The sequence below is a fragment of the Somniosus microcephalus genome, chromosome 2 (genome assembly GCF_052327205.1).
Source record: "Somniosus microcephalus isolate GS21.2 chromosome 2, FLI_Smic_1.0, whole genome shotgun sequence".
Taxonomy (NCBI): Eukaryota; Metazoa; Chordata; class Chondrichthyes; order Squaliformes; family Somniosidae; genus Somniosus; species Somniosus microcephalus.
This window is the reverse complement of record NC_140988.1, coordinates 370,858,343-370,882,662: the sequence shown is the minus strand read 5'-3', so window position 1 is coordinate 370,882,662 and position 24,320 is coordinate 370,858,343. Positions and strand designations below refer to the sequence as shown.

Here is a 24,320-nt window from a genome sequence, read left to right as displayed (position 1 = left end):
CCCGGGGGTATATGTGCACAAATCGTTGAAGGTGATAGGGCAGGTTGAGAAAGCGGTTAAAAAAGCTTACGGGATCCTGGGCTGTATAAATAGAGGCATAGAGTACAAAAGCAAGGAAGTTATGATGAATGTTTGTAAAACACTGGTTCGGCCTCAACTGGAGTATTGTATCCAATTCTGGGCACCGCACTTTAGGAAGGATGTGAAGGCCTTAGAGAGGGTGCAGAAAAGATTTACAAGAATGATTCCAGGGATGAGGTACTTCAGTTATGTGGGTAGACTAGAAAAGCTGGGGTTGTTCCCCTTAGAGCAGAGAAGGTTGAGAGGAGATTTGATAGAGGTGTTCAAAATCATGAGGAGTCTAGAGCGAGAAACTGTACCCATTGGCAGAAGGGTCAAGAACCAGGGGACACAGATTTAAGGTGATTGGCAAAAGAACCAAAGACGACGTGAGGAAAAACTTTTTTACGCAGCGAGTGGTTAGGACCTGGTGGCGGAGGCAGACTCAATCATGGCTTTCAAAAGGGAATTGGATAAGTACCTGAAGGAACAATGTTTGCAGGGCTACAGGGAAAGGGCGGGGGAGTGGGACTAGCCGAAGTGCTCTTGCAGAGAGCCGGCATGGGCTCGACGGGCTGAATGGCCTCCTTCTTTGCTGTAACCATTCTATGATTCTATGATTCCCCCCTGGTGTCCTGGGCCAATATCTATTCCCTCAACCAACATCACTAAAACAGATTATCTGGTCATTATCACATTGCTGTTTGTGGAAGCTTGCTGTGTGTAAATTGGCTGCCGCGTTTCCTACATTACAACAGTGACTACACTCCAAATAGTACTTCATTGGCTGTAAAGCGAGTTGGGATGTCCTGAGGCGGTGAAAGGCACTGTATGAATGCAAGACTCCCTTTCCTTTTTCATTTTCTTTCAAAAACAGTTTAGTTTCCTGCCTCAAATCTGGCAGATTCTGGTATGTACCAGCTGGCTGGGCGATGGGCGAGAAAGGGATTCGACTCAGTTGAGAACCCCCGCCCCAACTTGTGCCACAGATTACCCGCTGACGCTAAGTGCGTCCAGGCTCAAGTATGAAGATTGGCCAGATGGGGCGATGTCTGTGGAGTCACAACCCCTAGCGATGGTCGGCCTCTTCAGGCCTTGGAAAATGGTACTTTTTTTCCCAAATCAAGCGGCTCACTGAGTTAAGCAAAACTGCTAGAAATGGTGCGGAGAGGGGTCAGTCACGGGCTCGCCGAGACAGCACTGTGCCTTGGGGCTAGGAGCCCGGCCAGCTCATCCGACAATCTCAGGCGTTCCTCAGCCTATTAATTGAGAACAGAAAGGTGAGCCTCTCTCGCTCACTGACTGTAGGACGGGTTACGTGTGACTCCTCTTCGCGTGGAGACAGCGTGACATAAAGAAGGAAAGAATCGCATTTCACAACCACCGGACATCCCAAAGCACTTTACAGCCAATGAAGTACTTTTTGAAGGGTCGTCACTGTTGTAATGCAGGAAACACGGCAGCCAATCTGCACACAGCAAGCTCCCGCAAACAGCAATGTGATAATGACCAGATAATCTGTTTTAGTGATGTTGATTGAGGGGATAACTATTGGCCCTTCTTTGAAACAGTGCCACGGGATCTTTTATGTCCTCCTGAGAAGGCAGACGGGGCCTCGGTTTAACGTCTCATCCGAAAGACGGCACCTCTGACAGTGCAGCACTCCCCTCAGTACTGCACTGGAATGTCAGCCTAGATTTTTGTGCTCAAGTCTCTGGAGTGGGACCTGAACACATGACCTGTCTGACTCAGACACGAGGGTGCTGCCCACTGAGCCATGGCTGGCACTAGAAGTCGTGTATCCCATCCTTCCTACGATCTACATCCATTTACAGCCCAAGGTCGGTTGTCCTCACCGTTTTATTTTGACTTGCCTCATTTCCTTTTCTGCTCCGATGGTGTCGTGAACTTTGGGCTTTGACCCTTCACCTTGCTTTCTCAACCAAAAAAATAAATAAACTAAAAGAATGAGAAAGAGAGATGGATTGGCAAACCTTGATCGTTGGCTTGCGCTGTCTCCGAAACGTTAACAGCCAGCTGGCCGCTGTAGGAGTTCACCCCCATCATCCCCGAGTGGCCAGAGGTGTTGCCGAGGGACGGAAGTTGGTTGTGGCTCCGCGGGACGCTGTACAGAGCTTCCGCGATATCTGCCGCTCGCTTCAGGATAATCTCCTGCAGGGAAAACGCACAAATGGGTTAAGACTTAACAAAAGACGGAACATTTCTGGAAATGCCCAACTGGCCACGTAGTGTCTGAAAAAGAAAGATCTATTACAGCTCAATAGTGGGGGCAGGAATGACGTATGAGGAGAGATTGGGTCAATTGGGCTTATATTCGCTGGAGTTTAGAAGAATGAGAGGGGATCTCATTGAAACTTATAAAATTCTAACAGGACTAAACTAGACAGACTAGATGCAGGAAGGCTGTTCCCGATGGCGGGGGAGTCCAGAACCAGGGGTCACAGTCTAAGGATAAGGGGTAAGCCATTTAGGACAGAGATAAGGAGGAATTTCTTCACCCAGAGAGTGGTGAACCTGTGGAATTCTCTACCACAGAGGGCAGTTGAGGCCAATTCATTAAATATATTCAAGAAGGAGTTAGATATATTTTTTTAAGGCTAAAGGGATCAAGGGATATGGGGAGAAGGCAGGGACAGGGTACTGAATTTGGATGATCAGCCATGATCTCATTAAATGGCGGAACAGGCTCGAGGGGCCGAATGGCCTACTCCTGCTCCTATCTTCTATGTTTCTATGAACTTGCATGGTGAAGCTGTTTCATTGGACTGACCAAAACGTAGAAAGAACTTGCAGTGAGATAGTCACTGATGTACTGCAGGGAGACGTGGCAGCCAATTTGCGCACAGCAAGATCCCACGCTTTAGGTGTGTAATCCACGATGCGGAACCCCAGCATGCAGGGAGCCTCACCAGTACAGGTTGGAGAATTGTGGCTCCAATTTTGGAGCTCTGTCATCGTACAATGCTTCTTGTTAGCACGGCTTCCTTGCTGGGAGGGTGGGATCGCGGAATGGGTCAGTTCACTGGGAGAGTGGGATCGCTGGGAGGGTGGGATCGCGGAATGGGTCGGTTCACTGGGAGGGTGGGATCGCGGGGAGGGTGGGATCGCTGGGAGGGTGGGATCGCGGGGAGGGTGGGATCGCGGGGAGGGTGGGATCGCTGGAAATGTGAGATCACGGGATTGCTGGGAGGGTGGGATCGCTGGGAGGGTGGGATCGCTGGGAGGGTGGGATCGCTGGGAGGGTGGAATCACTGGAAGGGTGGGATCACTGGAAGGGTGGGATCACTGGAAGGGTGGGAGCTTGGGATCGCTGGAAGGTTGGGATCATGGGATCGCTGGGAGGGTGGGATTGCTTTTAATTGGAGGAGGGATATTGCATGCCAGTGATAAGATGGCTGCCAGAAATTTTTACATGAAAGGGTTTATGTTTAACAATAAAGAAATAAGATTTCACCAAAATTACATTATTGTTCAAAGCTTAAAAACCACGTAGAATTTTCTGATGAGATCAGTTGTTGGCAATAACATTTCTCTTTGTATTCTTATTCAAACTCATTACAACCCAGGACCTCAAAACTATGGACCTTCTATCTTCTCTCAGTCATAATTTCTTTCTCCCATCTTGAGGATACGCTTGATATCACCTGAACCTGTTGATTATCTCATGCTGCCGTTTAGTCTTTTCAATGTTGCTGGTGTCCTGCACAAAGGGCCTTGGTCCATCACTGTGCAGGTCAAATGGCAATTCCTGAATTAGTGCCAGGAATTAAATACAAGACATTAATTATAAATACAAAGATATTAATGGGGTACGTGATGGAGAAGGTCACAATGAGGCCATTGGTTTCTCTTCTCTCTGAACCTCTTCTGCCAATTCGGATCCAGGGTTTGGTAGGGTTTATTGTCAAGGGTGGACCTATCAAGTGAGCACAGAAGGACCAAAAGAATAAAAATCCAGAAATGATTGTGGAGGATATCAGTGAATGAACACACAGCATTTCTCTGTCTGCTATTTTAGCAAAGGAATAAACCCATTTAACATAAATGTGTGACTACAACGGACAAAAGGCACGTCACACAAACACGCTAAGTCTTCATCCACTAATATTGCAAACAGCAGTTTAAAGGCTGTCAAAATAAAGTATTTGCTTCTCCAGAGCTTCAAGATCTTGCTCCAAGAAGACTGGGTGTGGCTGCCCCTGGCAACGCACTCTCCTTCTCTCGCCTACCTGGTTGTTGTGTGGCATCCCGTACAAGGCTTCGACCAGGTCAGCCGCTCGCTTCAGCAGAACCTCCTGCAAAGCAAACAACTGTCATTAAGAACGGGTCCTCCTTGTTTCGGGTTTGTTGGCTGTGTGTGTGGATAGATAGAGAGATGGAGAGGGAGAGAGAGAGAGAGAGAGAGACACACACACAGACAGACAGAGACAGAGAGATAGATAGAGAGATAGAGAGATGGAGAGGGAGAGAGAGATATAGACAGATCAAGAGGGATTAAGAGAGACAGACAGAGAGATAGATAGAGAGATAGATAGAGAGATGGAGAGGGAGAGAAAGAGATAGAGAAAGACAGATCGAGAGGGATTAAGAGAAACAGACAGAGAGATAGAGAGATAGATAGAGAGATGGAGAGGGAGAGAGAGGGATAGACAGAGAGATAGATAGAGATGGAGAGACAGATAGATAGACACAGATAGACAGAGATAGACAGATAGAGAGAGATAGACAGAGATAGATAGAGAGATAGAAAGAGAGATAGACAGATAGATAGAGAGATAGATACAGAGAGAGAGATAGAGATAGATAGGTAGATAGATAGAGACAGAGAGAGATAGACAGATAGATAGGTGAGAGATAAATAGAGAGATGGAGAGAGACAAATAGAGAGATAGATACAGATAGAGGTATAGAGGTGGGGAGAGATAGAGAGACAGAAAGTGAGATAGATAGAGGGAGAATTAGATAGATAGCGATAGAGCGATAATGAGACAGAAATGGAGATACTGTAGAAAGAAAGAGATTGAGATAAAGATAGTGATAGGTATAAAGAGATAGGAAGACAGATAGACAGACATGGAGCGAGAGAGACAGATAGATACAGATAAATAGACAGGCAGACAGTGGACACACAGACATAAATACAGAGCCTTCATGTATATCGGCATCTATTTAAGTACAGACAGACAGACAGACAGACAGGTCGACACACGGACATGTTCCTGTACTTCCACTTTTATTTTTTATTTTTCATTCCCTCTAAAAGCGATTTGAAATGAATTGGGAGCTGAGGGATTGCGGAGTTGTGAGTATAATCCACTGATGCAGCAGTCGGATGATTGAAAGCACATTAAAGTTTGCAAGAAGGGAACGAGAAGTCTCATTGCTCCTCAAAGGAACTGTCTCCAGCCCGGCTGATTTCTCCCTGGTTCTTTTCCATGTGAATGTGAGTTTAAGGTCAGTCAGATAATCAGAGGCTGTGTGTGGCAGTTTTACAGGAGACTTTGGTTTATCCGGAGGTTGTATGTCCGGAAACCTTGATCTACCGGCAGAGATCAGGAGCCATTTTGTTAGGTTTTTTTCTTCTCGTGGCTTTTTTCCCCAACAGTCAGGCTCTAGAAAGTCTCTCTGAAGCTGTTGCTAAGCTACAGAGACGCTTCCAAGGTACGGGCCGACTGTTTGAAGCTGTTGCTAAGCAACAGTGTTTGTTGTCAGATACGGAGATGAAAACCTCCGTATGCTTCAACATTAACGCTGGTATGTCCGGCAGTTTTGATAGATCGGCAACAGCTCGGTCCCGTCGGTGCTGGATATAACAAAGTTTCCAATACTTATTTATTCGATCGCACCTCAAAAGAGGTCTACTGGCGGCCAGTACATGGTAGAAGGGGTAACATGTGCAGGGAGAGCTCCTTACAACATAGAAACATAGCAGGTAGGAGCAGGAGTAGGCCATTCGGCCGCTCGAGCCTGTTCTGCCATTTAATGAGATCTTGGCTGATCATCCAAATTCAGTACCCTGTCCCTGCTTTCTCCCCATATCCCTTGATCCCTTTAGCCATAAGAAATATATCTAACGCCTTCTTGAATATATTTAATGAGTTGGCCTCAAGTGCCTTCTGTGGTAGAAAATTTCAGAGGTTCACCACTCTCTGGGTGAAGAAATTCCTCCTCATCTCAGTCATAAATGGCTTACCCCTTATCCTTAGACTGTGACCCCTGGTTCTGGACTCCCCCTCCATCGGGAACATCCTTCCTGCATCTAGTCTGTCTAGTCCTGTTAGAATTTTATAAGTTTCAATGAGATCCCCTCTCATTCTTCTAAACTCTAGCGAATATAAGCCTAATCGACCCAATCTCTCTTCATACGTCATTCCTGCCATCCCAGGTTTCAGTCTGGTGAATCTGTGCTGCACTCCCTCCATGGCAAGGACATCCTTCCTCAGATAAGGTGACCAAAACTGCACACAATACTCAAGGTGTGGTCTCACCAAGGCCCTGTACAACTGCAGCAAGACATCCTTGCTCCTGTACTCAAATCCTCTCGCTATGAAGGCCAACATACCATTTGCCTTCTTAACCACCTGCTGCACCTGCATGCTTACCTTCAGAGACTGGTGCACAAGGACACCCAGGTCTCGTTGCACTTCCCCTTTTCCCAATCGATTGCCGTTCAGATAATAATCTGCCTTCCTGTTTTTGCCACCAAAGTGGATAACCTCGCATTTATCCACATTATACTGCATCTGCCATGCATCTGCCCAATCACCCAACCTGTCCAAATCACACTGGAGTTTCTCTGCATCCTCCTCACAGCACACACGCCCACCCAGCTTTGTATCGTCTGCAAACTTGGAGATATTACATCTAGTTCCCTCGTCTAGATCATTAATATATATTGTGAATAGCTGGGGTCCTAGCACCGATCCCTGCGGTACCCCACTAGTCACTGCCTGCCACTTGGAAAAAGACCTATTTATTCCAACTCTTTGCTTCCTGTCTGCCAACCAGTTCTCTATCCAAGTCAGTACCTTACCACCAATCCCAAGTGTTTTAACTTTGCACGCTAATCTCTTATGCGAGACCTTATCGAAAGCCTTCTGAAAGTCCAAATACACCACATCCACTGGTTCTCCCTTATCTATTTTACCAGTTACATCCTCAAAAAATTCCAGTAGATTAGTCAAGCACGATTTACCTTTTGTAAATCCATGTTGACTTTGTCTGATCCTGTCACTGTTTTCCAAATGCTCTGCTATTACATCTTTTATAATGGACTCTAGTATTTTCCCCACTACCGATGTCAGGCTTAACGGTCTGTAATTCCCCGTTTTCTCTCTACCACCTTTTTTAAATAGTGGGGTTACATTAGCTACCCTCCAATCCATGGGAACTGTTCCAGAGTCTATAGAATTTTGGAAGATGACAAGCAATGCATCTACTATTTCTAGGGCCACTTCCTTAAGTACCCTAGGATGTAGATTATCAGGCCCTGGGGATTTATCGACCATCAATCCCGTCAATTTCCCTAACACCATTTTCCCTACAAATACTGATTTCATTCAATTCCTCCCTCTCATTGGACCCTATGTTCCCTGACATCTCTGGGAGTTTATTTGTGTCCTCCTTTGTGAAGACAGAACCAAAGTATGTATTTAATTGGTTACCACTTCTTTGTTCCCCATTATAAATTCCCCTGATTCTGACTGCAAGGGACCTATGCTTGACTTCACCAATCTTTTTCTCTTCTCATATCTATAGAAGCTTTTACAGTCAGTTTTTATGTTCCCTGAAAGCTTACTCTCATAATCTATTTTCCCCCTCTTAATTAATCCCTTTGTCCTCCTTTGCTGAATCCTAAACTGCTCCCAATCCTCAGGTTTGCTGCTTTTTCTGGCCAAATTATATGTCCTCTCCTTGGATCTTATGCTGTCCCTAATTTCCCTTGTTAGCCACGGTTGAGTCACCTTTTTTGTTTTATTTTTATGCCAAACAGAGATGAACAAATTCTGTAGTTCATCCATGCGATCTTAAAATGTTTGCCATTGCCTATCCACCATCAACCCTTTAAGTAAGGTTCCCCAATCCATCCTAGCCAACTCATGCCTCATACCATCGTAGTTTCCTTTATTTAAATTCAGGACCCTAGTCTCCGAGTCAACTACTTCACTCTCCATTTTAATGAAGATTTCTATCATATTATGATCGCTCCTCCCCAAGGGGCCTCGCACAACAAGATTGCTAATTAATCCTTTCTCATTACATAATACCCAGTCTAAGATGGCCTGATCTCTACTTGGTTCCTCGACATATTGGTCCAGGAAACCATCCCGTATATGCTCTAGGAATTCCTCCTCCACAGTATTGTTACTAATTTGGTTGGCCCAATCTATATATATAGATTAAAGTCACCCATGATAACTGCTGTGCCCTTATTGCACGTGTCTCTAATTTCCAGTTTAATGCCATCCCCAACCTCAGCATTACTGTTTGGGGGTCTGTATACAACTCCCACTAATGTTTTCTGCCCCTTGGTATTTCTCAGCTCTACCCATACAGATTCCACATCATCAGAGCTAATATCCTTCCTTACTATTGTGTTAATCTCCCCTTTAACCAGCAATGCTACCCCACCTCCTTTTCCATTTTGCCTATCCTTCCTGAATATTGAATACCCCTGGATGTTGAATTCCCAGCCTTAGTCACCCTGGAGCTATGTCTCCGTAATCCCAATTATATCATATCTGTTTACATCTATTTGCGCAGATAATTCATCCACCTTATTACGAATGCTCCTCGCATTAAGACAGAATTAAGTCCTTAACTTAACACTCTTAAGTCCTTTTAGAATTATTATTTACTGTAGCCATGTTTGATTTACACCCTTGATTTCTCTGCCTTCCACGTTTGCTTTGCTCCTTCCTGTCTTTTGTTTCTATCCTTGCTTCCCTTTCCTCTGTCTCCCTGCACAGGTTCCCAACCCCCTGCCATTTTAGTTTAAACCCTCCCCAACAGCACTAGCAAACACTCCCCCTAGGACAACCTACCTCTTTGCCCAAGCTTTTGGTCACTTGTCCTAATATCTCATGTGGCTCAGTGTCAAATTGTGTGTGATATCGCTCCTGTGAAGCGCCTTGGGACATTTAACTACGTTAAAGGTGCTATATGAATGCAAGTTGCTGTTGTTGACTTCATAAGATGTGTGAAACAGAATGAGCCGAGTAAGTGACTCCCATAGGGGTAGGTATCTGGCATTGTCAAGTTGGCGTGAGTGGGTCTGGTTGTAACTGCTGTCCAAGGTCAGTTCTGAAATTAAATTTAATAAATCTGGTATTTTGTAGCTTGCTATAAGAAAGCACTTTACAGCCAATAAAGTACTTTCGAAGTGGAGTCACTGTTGTAATGTAGGAAACGCAGCAGCCAATTTGTGCACAGCAAGATCCCACAAACAGCAATGTGATAATCAGCTATTTTTTAAGTGAGGTGGGTTGAGGGATAAATATTGGCCAGGACATTCATAATAACTCCCCTGCTCTTCTTCAAAATAGAGCCATAGGATCTTTTACGTCCACCTGAGAGAGCAGACGGGGCCTCGGGTTTAACGTCTCCTCTGAAAGACGGCACCTCCGACAGTGCAGCACTGCACTGGGAGTGTCAGCCTAGCTTTTGTGCCCATGGAGCGGGACTTGAACCCACAACCTTCTGACTCGGAGGCGAGGAGAGCGACCCACTAAGCCACGGCTGACACAAGAGAGATAAAGTGCAGCAAAGGACAGTTTCTAAAAAGAGAAGACGGGCTACTCCCCCAGGAGGAAAAAGTCAGTCTGTCATTTTGTCTTCAGATGCTCGCTGCATATTTCTAGGTTGTTCTATTCTCAGTTTGAAATAAATTCCTTGCAAGACTTTGACCGCACGTACTCAGTCCTCAAAGGGAGGCGAGCCCTAAGGTGCAACTTTAAGAGTGAAAGGAAACAAGGCTTGGATTCACATACAGGAAACTTTTGATTAACCAGCCCCTAAATAACCGGAACGCTCTATCCACCGGCAAAATTCAGGAGTCGGTTCAGGTAACTTTTTTTTACCTTTATTACTTTTTTTACTCCATTTGTTGCTGTGCAAGGGTGTAGCTGAAGCTGTTGCTAAGCTACAGAGACGCTTGCAACTTGTGCCCATTGTTTTGAAGACAGGGTTTGTTGCTTTATACGGAGCTCTGAGCTCCGTATCTTTTACTATAGCGTTCGGTTATCCGGAATTGTTGATGAGCCGGCACCACGTCGGTTCCGTCCGTGCCGGATACCAGAAAGTTTCCTGTATTGACACATCAGGGGAAAAATTCGGTAGCGACCGTTTTGAGGCGCTAACATTGCCCGGGCGCAAACTTTAGCGCCCGGTGCTAATTATCGCCAGCGACCACAAAATTCAGTTTTAGTGCCCCTGGAGGTGATTGGAGCGCTAAATCAAGCGCTACACACTTCTCTTAGGGCGCTAACGTCGGGGAGCGAGGCGCAACCGCAGAGCGCTACTCAAGCTCAGGCCCTGTCAATCACCCAGTACTCAGACAGACTGGCGCCTTCCAGTTCTTAAAGGGGAGGGTCCATCATGCTGCACAGCCTCACCCTGATCACTGCTGCTTGTGACCCGGGCCTGCAAGGAGCTGCAACCCATCAGCCAGGAATCTCATGGCTGATCAGAGGCCCAGGGAGAGAGCTCGCCGGTTCAGCGACCAGGCTTTGGTGGCTCCGGTTGCGGCCGTGGAATGCTGACGGGCAGTGCTGTTCCCAGACACTGGCAGGAGGCCATTGCCGCAGGACTTCAGGAGGATGTGGAGGGAGGTGGCCCAGTACGGCTCAGCCAGAAACCTGGTCCACAGGACTCACACCCAGTGCTGCAAGAAGTTCAACCACCTCACTCTGGCGGTCAGGGTGAGTAGATGCTGGAGAAACCTCTAGATACCACCATCTCAACCTCACTCTGTGCACAGACGGTATACACCACCACATTTCTTAAAGCTAGGGGGATCAAGGGATATGGAGAGAAGGCAGGAACAGGGTACTGAATTTGGATGATCAGCCATGATCTCATTGAATGGCGGAGCAGGCTCGAGGGGCCGAATGGCCTACTCCTGCTCCTATCTTCTATGTTTCTATGTATCCCCAACACTCACCTACCAACTATGCCCATTTACTAAAAGTGACATCCACATCTCACACCTTGCATATGTTAACAGCTATTCAACTATGGTAGACACATCTGCCAAACACATGGCGGCACACTCACTCACACGCTGTCCTTTTTCTTGCAGGCCAAGCTTGCTCACAACAGGAGGGAGCAGCAACACACGGGAGGAGGTCAAGCGGAGCTGCACCCCCTCACACAGCTGGAGGAGCGAGTGCGCAGCACCATCCCTGCCCAGGTCATGGGCGCTGTGGCAGTCGGCGAAGTCGACCCCCTTGGGGACAACAACCTCTTCACTTCGCCCTCCTCTCTCATACAACTTCCCCCTCACAACACAAGCCCTTCCCACGTTCCATCTAAGTATACTGTCTCCATTCCTTGCTTCCTTCCTGCCCCCCTCCCGTGACATTAAACCCACTCTTGTGCCTTAATGCTTTCAGATAATCAGCCACCATCTGACCAGCCTGTCCCTCAGCCGCTCAATGGCAGCGGCGTGGGAGAGGAGGAACACCAAGCCGAGCCTCACTGCCTGTGTCTCCTGAGGACGAGACATCCGATACTGGGGCCATGCGGGCACTGGAGGGGAGCGGAGGAAATGGCTCTGATGTGGGTGAAGCTCCGGGACCCCGTGGGCTGCAGCAACGCCATGGGAGAAGGGAAGCTCGGGGGCCATCTCCCCGGAAGGTGAGTGCGTGCCTGAGTTCTGCTGCATGGGGCTCGGATGAGGACCTCGATGTGGAGGCGATGACCACACAGGCAATGAGCATGCATACCGAGCTCATGGGTGCAATGGCAAGGGTGCCCGAGAGCATGGATGCACTGGCTAGGACCGCGGAGGAGTCCGCCTCCAGCATTGCACTCATCTCTGCTCACACCATCGAGCCCACCCTTGGGACTTTGCAGAGGATGGTTGCCTCACAGAGAGACCATGGGGACCCCGACCTCATGCCGTGTGTCATGGGTGAGGTGGCAGCAGCTATTGCAGCACAGGCTTAGTGCTGTAATGGAATCAATGGTTGGTGCCATCCAATGACAGACTGCTCTCATGCAGTCTCAGATTGATGCCACGCAAGCACTGACTGCTGCCATCATCGCTGGGTTGCCCACAATCCACCGAGCACCGGGGATCTGACGGTGCCGCAGCAGGCCAGTAATCTGTACTCGAGCAGATTGCTCTGGATGCTGAGGTTCTGCTCCGGGGGAGTGGCAGTGTGTTGGTCGAGCAGGAAGGCGCTGTCCTCTCTCAGGATGACAGCATTCCTGCTCCCACCACTGGTACTCCGCCATTACACTTGCCGCAGCCTGTAACCCAGCCAGCCCAGACCTCTGCCGCCCATGCTGAGCTGGTGCAGTCTGCAGCCGGGCCCGCCAGGCCCAGGGCTGGTCGAGGGCATCCTGCAAGGCCATCTGCAGTCTCTGGCTCCCAGACTCAACAGCCTTACGCCAGTCTTGCTGCAGCCACTGGGGCCCCATTACGGAGGAGCAGTAGGGTTGGGAGGGGGGAATTGCAAAGGCGGGGGGGGGGAAATCATTGAGGAACGCCCAATAAATAAAATGTTAATAGCAAATGGGGGGAGTATGTGTAAATAATTTGATGTATTTGTCAATATCTTTTTGAGTTTGGTAAGAAATAGTTCCGTTTGCTAAGAACCAGTTGTGTTTGTCGATAAATTGTGTTTGTTTATTATTGGTTGTGTTTGATAACAGAGAGTTGTACAGAATAATAATTTTTTATTTCGACGTAGCACATTTTGTGATGTTTCTCATTTGAGCTTTGCCCGGTGATCGGGGCTGCGAGCTGGCTGCAATGATGTGTTGTTCTGCGCAAAGGCCATGTGCTACCTCATTTATTGGAAGCACCGTCTAATGAGGCGCTCACACACGGCCCTTGCAGAAGCAAGACTGAGTGGCTCCCTCCTACATTTTGCGCCTCCTCCTCCTCCTCTTCCTCCTCCTGAGGTGGACCTGCAATCCCTGGTGGCAATGGCTGGGCCCTCAGAGTGGCCAGGTTTTGCAGCATGCAGCACACAATGATGAAAAGCGAGACTCGATCAGGGGAGTACTGCACTGCAGGGCTCCTCCAGAGCAGTCAAGGCAGCGGAACTGTTGCTTTAGCACTCTGATAGTCTGTTCGATCAGGTTCCTGGTGGCACTATGGCTGTCATTGTATGCGTGCTGAGCAGGAGTGTTGGGGTTGCGGAGGGGTGTCATCAGCCAGGTGGCGAGTGGATAACCCTTATCTCCGAGCAGCCAGCCATGAGCTTGATGTGGTGGGTGGAACAGTGCTGGGACACCAGTCTGGCGCAGGGTGAATGCATCATGGCTGCTACCAGGATAGCGGGCATTGACGGCAAGGATGCGCTGTCTGTGGTCGCACACCAACTGCACGTTCAGAGAGTGGAAGCCTTTGCGGTTACGGAACACCTCTGCATTGTGATGAGATGCCCGCAATGCCACGTGGGTGCAGTTAATGGCGCCCTAAACCATGGGCAAGCCCGCTATCCTTACAAAGCCACATGAGCGTACATGCTGTTTGTCTCTGGTCATGGGGAATGAGATGTATTCCCTTCTCCTTCTGTACAGAGCATCTGTGACCTCCTGGATGCAGCAATGGACGGCGAACTGAAATGTTTGCAATATCCCCTGTTGAAGCCTGGAAGGAGCCGCTGGAGTAGAAATTGGGAGCGACTGTGACCTTCACTGCCACTGAGAGAGACGTCCTGGCCATCAGGTCCAGGGGATTTATCGGCTATCAGTCCCATTAATTTCTCCAGCACTATTTTTTTACTAATACTAATTTCTTTCAGTTCCTCAGTTTCGCTAGACCCTTGGTTCTCCACTATTTCCGGGAAATGTTTTGCATTTTATTCCGAGCAGACAGGCACAAAGGGCTGGATTTTGATACTGGAGGTATGTAGGAGGCGGGACTACATCGAGTTGTGGCCAACCCACTCGATGTTAACTTGATTGACCTTGTTGAGCCCGCCCAGCGGGCTCAGCAGGCCAATTAAGGGCCACTTGGCAACAGGTGATGTCGCAGATCGACATTTCATCTGTCAAGAGCTTTTGACAGATGAAATATCAGCGTTTGACAGCTCTTTGAAGCTGTCAAACACTGACAATCTGTACACGAAGTTAATTCCTTCCTCTCAGGCTGATTTAGAGATCTCTCCAGAACAGAAAGCTGAATGCTGCAACTTTTGACAGCTCGCGGCCATTCTGCTTTCTGTGCCGGTGAAATGAGGGACTCCCGAGATCTGAAGGAAGGAAGCCTGCATTAGTAAGTAAAGGTAAGTAAAACTTCTTTAAACACTTTACACACACCAAACACACTTACCTCTGCATTCATGCACCCATCACTCACCTGAACACCGGACATCTCGAACCCTCCAAGCCCTTCAGCCCGACGGTCCACCTCGCTAACTTGGCGTGGTTTGGAGCCGTCGGGAATCCCACACTTCAACATTAACAATAGGGATTAGGCTAAAAACTGCCTGTTAACTACCTGTTAACAGGCAGTTAATTGGCACTAATCCCCTTCCCGCCTCGGGGAGGCGGGTCCCAGCCTCCTTTGAAACTGGCATGGAGGTGGGTTGGGGGCGGGATGGGTTCGTGCCCCATGATTTCGAGATTTTAATCCCCCACACGCCTCCAATCCCACCTCCACGGCCCAATGAAAATTCTGCCCAAAGTATTTGTTTAATTTCTCTGCATTATTCCCCATTATAATTTCTCCTATCTCAGCCTGTAAGGGACCCACATTTACTTTTGCTAATCTTTTCCTTTTTACATAGCTATAGAAGCTTTTACAGTCTGTTTTTATGTCTCTCGCTAGTTTACTCTCATATTCTCCTTTCCCTTTCTTTATTAATTTCTTGGTCCTCCTTTGATGAATTCTAAAATCCTCCCAATCTTCAGGCTTAATACTCTTTTTGGCAACATTATAAGCCTCTTCCTTTGATCTAATATTATCTTTAACTTCTCTTGTTAACCACTTTTCTGGTGGGGTTTTTGTGCCTTAAAGGAAAGTATTTTAACATAGAAACATAGAAGATAGGAGCAGGAGTAGGCCATTCGGCCCCTCGAGCCTGCTCCGCCATTTAATGAGATCATGGCTGATCATCCAAATTCAGTACCCGGTCCCTGCTTTCTCCCCATTGCCTTAAGAAATATATCTAATTCCTTCTTGAATATATTTAATGAATTGGCCTCAACTGCCTTTTGTGGTAGAGAATTCCACAGGTTCACCACTCTCTGGGTGAAGAAATTCCTCCTCATCTCTGTCCTAAATGGCTTACCCCTTATCTTTAGACTGTGACCCCTGGTTCTGGACTCCCCGGCCATCGGGAACATCCTTCCTGCATCTAGTCTGTCGAGTCCTGTTAGAATTTTATAAGTTTCAATGAGATCCCCTCTCATTCTTCTAAACGAATATAAGCCCAATCGACCCAATCTCTCCTCATATGTCATTCCTGGATTTTGAAAGGAATTTGTCGTAAATTATGTATTAATTCTTTAAATGCTAGCCATTGCTTCTCCACCGTCATACCTTTTAATGTAGTTTCCCAATCTACCGTAGCCAACTCGCCCCTCATGCCTACGTAGTTTGCTTTGTTTAGATTTAAGAGCCTAGTTTCGGATTTAACTAAATCACTTTCAAACTCAACATAAAATTCTATCATATTATGATAGAACTCGCCATAGTAAGTCTCCTTTAAAAGAGTCGATTAAAGTAGGAGGTTGGCAGTGATTTATAAAGACAGCCATTGTGATAGTGCTGGGTTACACTGTGCATTGCAGTGCTGCACTAATTCATTTTTAATGTCCTTTTTTACCTTAGCAATATTTTGAAAATAAATATTAATAATAAACCAACCTGAGCTTGACGCTCCCAATTCATCAGTCGCTTGGGAAGGTTATAATGATTACCATCAGAAGTTCTATATGACCGTGGGGGGAAATATTATTGATATCTATACTCATCCAAACCTAAAAACGAGAAGTCCCCTGCACCACAGGTGTCACTCATTCAAATTCCCCCAAGATCGTAGCCATGGCAATGATCCGCTAACGTCGCACAGATTTTTAACTGCAGCCTCCCAAATTACCACATTAAGGACTGTTCTGCCAGGAGGTTTGGCCGCATATATGGTACGTGGGAAAAACTAGGAACTACGCGTCAATGAATCCCACACCATCACTCGTACAGACCTCTCCTCAACTCAATCCCAGCCTGTAACTCACTCCTCAACTCCTCTCCTCAACTCAATCCCAGCCTATAACTCACTCCCAGGTATCTGTTATTCTATATATAAACCACCCAAACCCCTTGATTCGATCCCAGCCTGTAACTCACTCCCGGGTATCTGTTATTCTATATATAAACCCCCCGAACCCCTTGATTAGATCCCAGCCTGGAACTCACTCCCGGGTATCTGTTATTCTATATATAAACCCCCCGAACCCCTTGATTAGATTCCAGTCTGTAACTCACTCCCGGGTATCTGTTATTCTATATATAAACCCCCCCGAACCCCTTGATTAGATCCCAGCCTGTAACTCACTCCCGGGTATCTGTTATTCTATATATAAACCCCCCGAACCCCTCGATTAGATTCCAGTCTGTAACTCACTCCCGGGTATCTGTTATTCTATATATAAACCACCCAAACCCCTCGATTAGATTCCAGTCTGTAACTCACCCCCGGGTACCCGTTATTCTATATATAAACCACCCAAACCCCTTGATTAGATCCCAGCCTGTAACTCACTCCCGGGTATCTGTTATTCTATATATAAACCGCCCAAACCCCTTGATTAGATCCCAGCCTGTAACTCACTCCCGGGTACCCGTTATTCTATATATAAACCACCCAAACCCCTTGATTAGATCCCAGCCTGTAACTCACTCCCGGGTATCTGTTATTCTATATATAAACCACCTGAGCCCCTCGATTAGATCCCAGCCTGTAACTCACTCCCGGGTATCTGTTATTCTATATATAAACCACCCAAACCCCTTGATTAGATCCCAGCCTGTAACTCACTCCCGGGTATCTGTTATTCTATATATAAACCGCCCAAACCCCTTGATTAGATCCCAGCCTGTAACTCACTCCCGGGTACCCGTTATTCTATATATAAACCACCCAAACCCCTTGATTAGATCCCAGCCTGTAACTCACTCCCGGGTATCTGTTATTCTATATATAAACCACCTGAGCCCCTCGATTAGATCCCAGCCTGTAACTCACTCCCGGGTATCTGTTATTCTATATATAAACCACCCAAACCCCTTGATTAGATCCCAGCCTGTAACTCACTCCCGGGTATCCGTTATTCTATATATAAACCACCCAAACCCCTTGATTAGATCCCAGCCTGTAACTCACTCCCGGGTACCCGTTATTCTATATATAAACCACCCAAACCCCTTGATTAGATCCCAGCCTGTAACTCACTCCCGGGTATCTGTTATTCTATATATAAACCACCTGAGCCCCTCGATTAGATCCCAGCCTGTAACTCACTCCCGGGTATCTGTTATTCTATATATAAACCACCCAAACCCCTTGATTAGATCCCAGCCTGTAACTCACTCCCGGGTATCTGTTATTCTATATATAAACCACCCAAACCCCTTGATTAGATCCCAGCCTGTAACTCACTCCCGGGTACCCGTTATTCTATATATAAACCACCCAAACCCCTTGATTAGATCCCAGCCTGTAACTCACTCCCGGGTATCTGTTATTCTATATATAAACCACCCAAACCCCTTGATTAGATCCCAGCCTGTAACTCACTCCCGGGTATCTGTTATTCTATATATAAACCCCCCGAACCCCTTGATTAGATCCCAGCCTGGAACTCACTCCCGGGTATCCGTTATTCTAAATATAAACCCCCCGAACCCCTCGATTAGATTCCAGCCTGTAACTCACTCCCGGGTATCTGTTATTCTAAATATAAACCCCCCGAACCCCTCGATTAGATTCCAGCCTGTAACTCACTCCCAGGTATCCGTTATTCTAAATATAAACCCCCCGAACCCCTCGATTAGATTCCAGCCTGTAACTCACTCCCGGGTATCCGTTATTCTAAATATAAACCCCCCGAACCCCTCGATTAGATTCCAGCCTGTAACTCACTCCCGGGTATCCGTTATTCTAAATAAACAACCCCCAAACCCCTCGATTAGATTCCAGCCTGTAACTCACTCCCGGGTATCCGTTATTCTATATATAAACCATCCGAACCCCTCGATTAGATTCCAGCCTGTAACTCACTCCCGGGTATCCGTTATTCTATATATAAACCCCCCGAACCCCTCGATTAGATTCCAGCCTGTAACTCACTCCCGGGTATCTGTTATTCTATATATAAACCCACCGAACCCCTCGATTAGATTCCAGTCTGTAACTCACTCCCGGGTATCTATTATTCTATATATAAACCACCCAAACCCCTTGATTAGATTCCAACCTGTAACTCACTCCTGGGTATCTGTTATTCTATATATAAACCCCCCGAACCCCTCGATTAGATTCCAGTCTGTAACTCACTCCCGGGTATCCGTTATTCTATATATAAACCACCCAAACCCCTTGATTAGATCCCAGCCTGTAACTCACTCCCGGGTATCTGTTATTCTATATATAAACCACCCAAACCCCTTGATTAGATCCCAGCCTGTAACTCACTCCCGGGTATCTGTTATTCTATATATAAACCCCCCGAACCCCTCGATTAGATTCCAGCCTGTAACTCACTCCCGGGTATCCGTTATTCTATATATAAACCCCCCGAACCCCTCGATTAGATTCCAGCCTGTAACTCACTCCCGGGTATCTGTTATTCTATATATAAACCTCCCGAACCCCTCGATTAGATTCCAGCCTGTAACTCAGTCCCGGGTATCTGTTATTCTATATATTAACCGCCCGAACCCCTCGATTAGATTCCAGTCTGTAACTCACTCCCGGGTATCTGTTATTCTATATATAAACCCCCCGAACCCCTCGATTAGATTCCAGTCTGTAACTCACTCCCGGGTATCTGTTATTCTATATATAAACCCCCCGAACCCCTCGATTAGATTCCAGCCTGTAACTCACACCTGGGTATCTGTTATTCTATATATAAACCACCCGAACCCCTTGATTAGATCCCAGCCTGTAACTCACTCCCGGGTATTTGTTATTCTATATATAAACCACCTGAGCCCCTCGATTAGATTCCAGCCTGTAACTCACTCCCGGGTATCTGTTATTCTATATATAAAACACCCGAACACCTCGATTAGATTCCAGCCTGTAACTCACTCACGGGTATCGGTTATTCTATATATAAACCCCCCGAACCCCTCGATTAGATTCCAGCCTGTAACTCAGACCTGGGTATCTGTTATTCAATATATAAACCAACTGACCTGCTCGATTAGATTCCAGTCTGTAACTTACTCCTGGGTATCCCTTATTCTATATATAAACCCCCCAAACCCCTCGATTAGATTCCAGCCTGTAACTCACTCCCGGGTATCTGTTATTCTATATATAAACCCCCCAAACACCTCGATTAGATTCCAGCCTGTAACTCACTCTCAGGTTTCCATTATTCTGTATATCCCAACATCAGCAAGTCAAAAGCCATCATGTTTGGCCATACCAGAAACTCTTCACCTTAGCCCCTTAAAACAGATGATCTGGTCATTATCACATTGCTGTTTGTGGGAGCTTGCTGTGCACAAACTGGCTGCCCCGTTTCCTACATTACAGCAACGACTACACTTCAAAAGTACTTCATTGGCTGTAAAGTGCTTTGGGACGTGAAAGGCGCTATAGAAATGCAAGTTTTATTTTCGTTGGAAGGAATGAACAGAGGAATTTTGGCCAGGTACGTGTGTTATGAATATCACAGGGCGGCGAATTCCCATTTCTGACTTACTAGGCTCGTGTTGCCAGAATGTCCTGTTTCGATTTCAGGCTGAGGTATGTTACCTGGCTGGATAAATGCCGGCGAGAGTTTCGCGGAGAGTTTTCGAAGGGTTTTGATAAGAGCAGGTGAGGAGAAATTGTTTCCAGCGGCAGTGGTAACCAGAGGACACAGGCTTGAAATAATCAGCAAAAAGAACCAGAGGCGCGACGGGGAGGGACAAAAAACATTTTACTCAGCGAATTGTTATGCTCTGGAATGAAAGGGAGCCGATTGAATCGTAATTTTCAAAGGAGAATTGGATAAACACTTGAAGTGGTAAATTTTGCAGGGCTCTGGGGAAGAGCAAGGAGGAGCGGGACTAATGGGACAGCTCATTCAAAGAGGCGGCACGGCCACGATCAGCAGAAAGGCCTCCTTCTAGGCCGCATCATTCCATAATTCTATGATATATACGTAGCAGCAAGTGCAGTGGCAGCTTGAACTATATCAGAGCAGTCGGAGAAGCCCTAAGCCATCATTATATCAATTCAGAAATTACAGGTTTGCGAGAAACTCCATGCATCACTGCAGCTGAAAGTGGGTTATTATTCATAATTTTCCTATTTGTTTAAATTGACTTGGGCGCATGAATTACAGCCTGAACTACCATCATCGCCAGGCCTCAGCTGGGAGCTGGCAAGCAGTTGGCTGTTTTCCATCCTTGACGCTATCTACTTAACCTCGGGTCAGGCCTGCTACAAGACTGGTAATCAAAATAGCATGGCTTTATTGTTGAGGTGAGCTGTCGGGGAAAACATCAGCGCTTTAACCCATCGTGCCCAGGGCTCATTCTCACAGTCCATCCATCCATAGGCCAGGCCTCAAGCTGCATTTTCCTGAAGGTTTATATAGATTTACATCGAATGCACAGCGCAGGAACCGTCCACGCGGCCCAACTGGTGTTTATGCTCCACACCAGCCTCCTCCCACCCCCTCTTCATCTCATCCGATCAGCACAACCCGCGATTCCTTTATCTCTCCTTACAGTGTCAGCTGTGGCGCAGTGGGTACCACCCTCACCTCTGGGTCAGAAGGCTGTGGATTCAGATTCCCACTCCAGAGACTGGAGCACAAACAAATATAGGTTGACACTCCAGTGCAGTGCTGAGGGAGTGCTGTGCTGTCTTTTTAAGAACATAAGAAATAAGAGCAGGAGTAGGCCATACGGCCCCTCGAGCCTGCTCCGCCATTCAATAAGGCCATGGCTGATCATCGACCTCAACTCCACTTTCCCTCCCGATCTCCATATCCCTTGGATTCCCCTAGAGTCCAAAAATCTATCTCTCTCAGCCTTGAATATACTCAACGATTCAACATCCACAGCCCTCTGGGGCAGAGAATTCCAAAGATTCACAACCCTCTAAGTGAAGAAATTCCTCCTCATCTCAGTCTTAAATGGCCGACCCCTTATCCTGAGACTGTGCCCCCTCGTTCTAGACTCTCCAGCCAGGGGGAAACAACCTCTCGGCATCTACTCTTGTCAATCCCCCTCAGAATCTTGTATGTTTCAATGAGATCACCTCTCATTCTTCTAAACTCCAGAGAGTATCGGCCCAATCTACACAATCTCTCATCATAGGACAGCCCTCTCATCCCAGGAATCAATCTAGTGAACCTTCGTTGCACCGCCTCCAAGGCAAGTATATCCTTCCTTAGATAAGGAGACCAAAACTGTGCACAGTACTCCAGGTGTGGTCTCACCAAGGCCCTGTACAATTGTAGTAAGACTTCTTTACTCTTATACTCCAACCCCCTTGCAATAAAGGCCAACATGCCATTTGCCTTCCTTATTGCTTGCTGTACCTGCATGCTAGCTTTCTGTGTTTCTTGTACAAGGACACCCAAATCTCTCTGAACACCAACATTTGAAAGTTTCTCCCCATTTAAAAAATATTCTGTTTTTCTATTCTTCCTACCAAAGTGAATAACCTTACATTTCCCTACATTATACTCCATCTGCCACCTTACTGCCCACTCACTCAGTCTATCTATATCCCTTTGCAGACTCTGTGTTCTCCTCACAGCTTACTGTCCCACCGAGCTTTGGATCATCAGCAAACTTGGATACATTACACTCGGTCCCTTCATCTAGGTCATTAATATAGATTGTGAATAACTGAGGCCCTAACACTGATCTTTGCGGCACCTCACTAGAAAACAAGAATAAACAAAGAGGGAGAAAATACTAGAAAGAGGAAAGACAAAATGAAATAAAAGGCAACAGAGAGGGAGGAAGCCAAAGTGGAACCGAATGAGATGAATGAATGCAGATAAAGGATACAGAGGCAATGGAGAAGGTGCAATAAATATTTACAAGGAAGATACCAGAACTGAGGTTATACCTGCCAGGAAAGACTGAACAGGCTGAGTCGCTTTTCCCTAGAAAAGGCAAGGCTAAGGGGTGACCTGATAGAGGTCCTTAAGATTATGAAAGGGTAGAGAAAATATTTCCACTTGCAGGCGAGACCAGAACTAGAGGCCATAAATCTCAGGTGGTCACTAATAAATTGAATAAGGGATTCAGGAGAAACCTCTTTACCCAGAGAGTGGTTAGAATGTGGAACTCGCTACCACAGGGAGTGGTTGAGGCGAATAACATAGATGCATTTAAGAGGAAGCTCGATAAACACACGAGGGAGAAAGGAATAGAAGGATATGGTGATAGGGTGAGATGAGGTAGGGTGGGAGGAGGCTGGTGTGGAGCATAAACACCGGCACGGACCAGTTGGGCCGAATGGCCTGTTCCCGTGCCGTAAACTCGAGGTCATCCTCTGTAGGTGAGAGTGGCTCCTTCTCAGGGCTGTGAGTCCAAGAGTGAGCCAGACACAGGCCCAAGAATAAGAGGGAAACCACAACGCCTACAGCACGGGTTATTCAAGTTTCATTTCAGGCCACTAAAGCAATTTCACTTCTTGTTTCTCACTGCCCCCCGAGGCTAGACAGCTGATTGAGGACATGGTGCAATTTGTCATAATCGTCCTACAAAACGGATTTTAATAAAAGGTTCTTAATTCCATGAACATGACACTGGCTTGCCCACTCAAATAACGTAAAGCGCAGCTGATGGCTTGCTGGCTCAATATGAACTGGATGCACTGAGGAAAGATTTGGAAATATGAAATGATTACATAAACTACATTATTTAGTGCATTAATATAGTGACAGCCCTCGCCTGCTCTCAGCTTCAATTTAAAACCTCCAGGGCAAAGCTATGTGCAGTTTGTTATTTATAGTGAAATTGTTCCGTATCCCTGTTTGCAATGTCACTACAAATAGAGGACAGCAACAGTCACCACCTCCAAACGTTCTGACTCCCAACAGAGTGCTCTAAGGGGTTAACAGAGCACGACACAAGGTGACTGAGAATTGTGGCCTCGCGCCCACCCCCCCCTTCCCTATCTCTGTAACCCCCTCCAGCCTTACAACCCTCCGAGATCTCTGCGCTCCTCTAATTCTGGCCACTTGAGCATCCCCCGATTTCCATCGCTCCACCATTGGCGGCCGTGCCTTCAGCCGCCTGGGCCCTAAGCTCTGGAAATCCCCCTCCACCTCTCTCTCCTCCTTTAAGACGCTACTTAAAACCTACTTCTTTGACCAAGCTTTCGGTCACCTGCCCTAATATCTCCTTATGTGGCTCGGTGTCAATTTTTGTTTGATAATCGCACCTGTGAAGCGCCTTGGGTTGTTTTTACTACATTAAAAGCGCTATATAAATGCAAGTTGTTGTTGTCGTATTATGCTCGATTGTTAAATCCCTCCTACCTCACATGAACAGGAGCGATGCTAACACACGCACTTTAACTTGTGCACACGAGTTCAATGGTGTAGAGGGGTCACTGACTCAGACACCCAGCTGTGAAGTATGTTTATGAGCCACTTAAACTGCCTCAGCCCATCTGTTGCTGGATCTCTCATCCTGGCCTTAGTTACCTCCAGCCTCGACTGCTCCGACGCTCTCCCGGCCGAGCCTTGCCCCTTCCACCCTCCACAAACTTGAGCTCGTCCAAAGACTCTGCTGGCCCCGTGTCCTAACTCGCACCCAGTCCCGTTCACTCATCGCCCCCCTGTGCTCGCTGACCTACGCTGGCTCT

The 24,320-nt window shown here is 47.0% G+C and overlaps 1 protein-coding gene across 3 annotated transcripts in view; it reads right to left on the bottom strand.

The window, feature by feature from the left end:
- LOC147123760 (transcription factor COE3-like) overlaps positions 1-24,320 on the bottom strand; it is a 145,731-nt gene that overhangs the window by 30,708 nt on the left and 90,703 nt on the right. For all 3 annotated transcript variants that reach the window (XM_085975725.1, XM_085975736.1, XM_085975729.1), the window contains exons 5-6: positions 4,311-4,376; positions 2,055-2,232 (exon numbers count right to left, since the gene is read on the bottom strand). In XM_085975725.1, the coding sequence (XP_085831851.1) occupies positions 2,055-2,232; positions 4,311-4,376 (244 nt within the window). The remainder of the gene's footprint in view (positions 1-2,054; positions 2,233-4,310; positions 4,377-24,320) is intronic.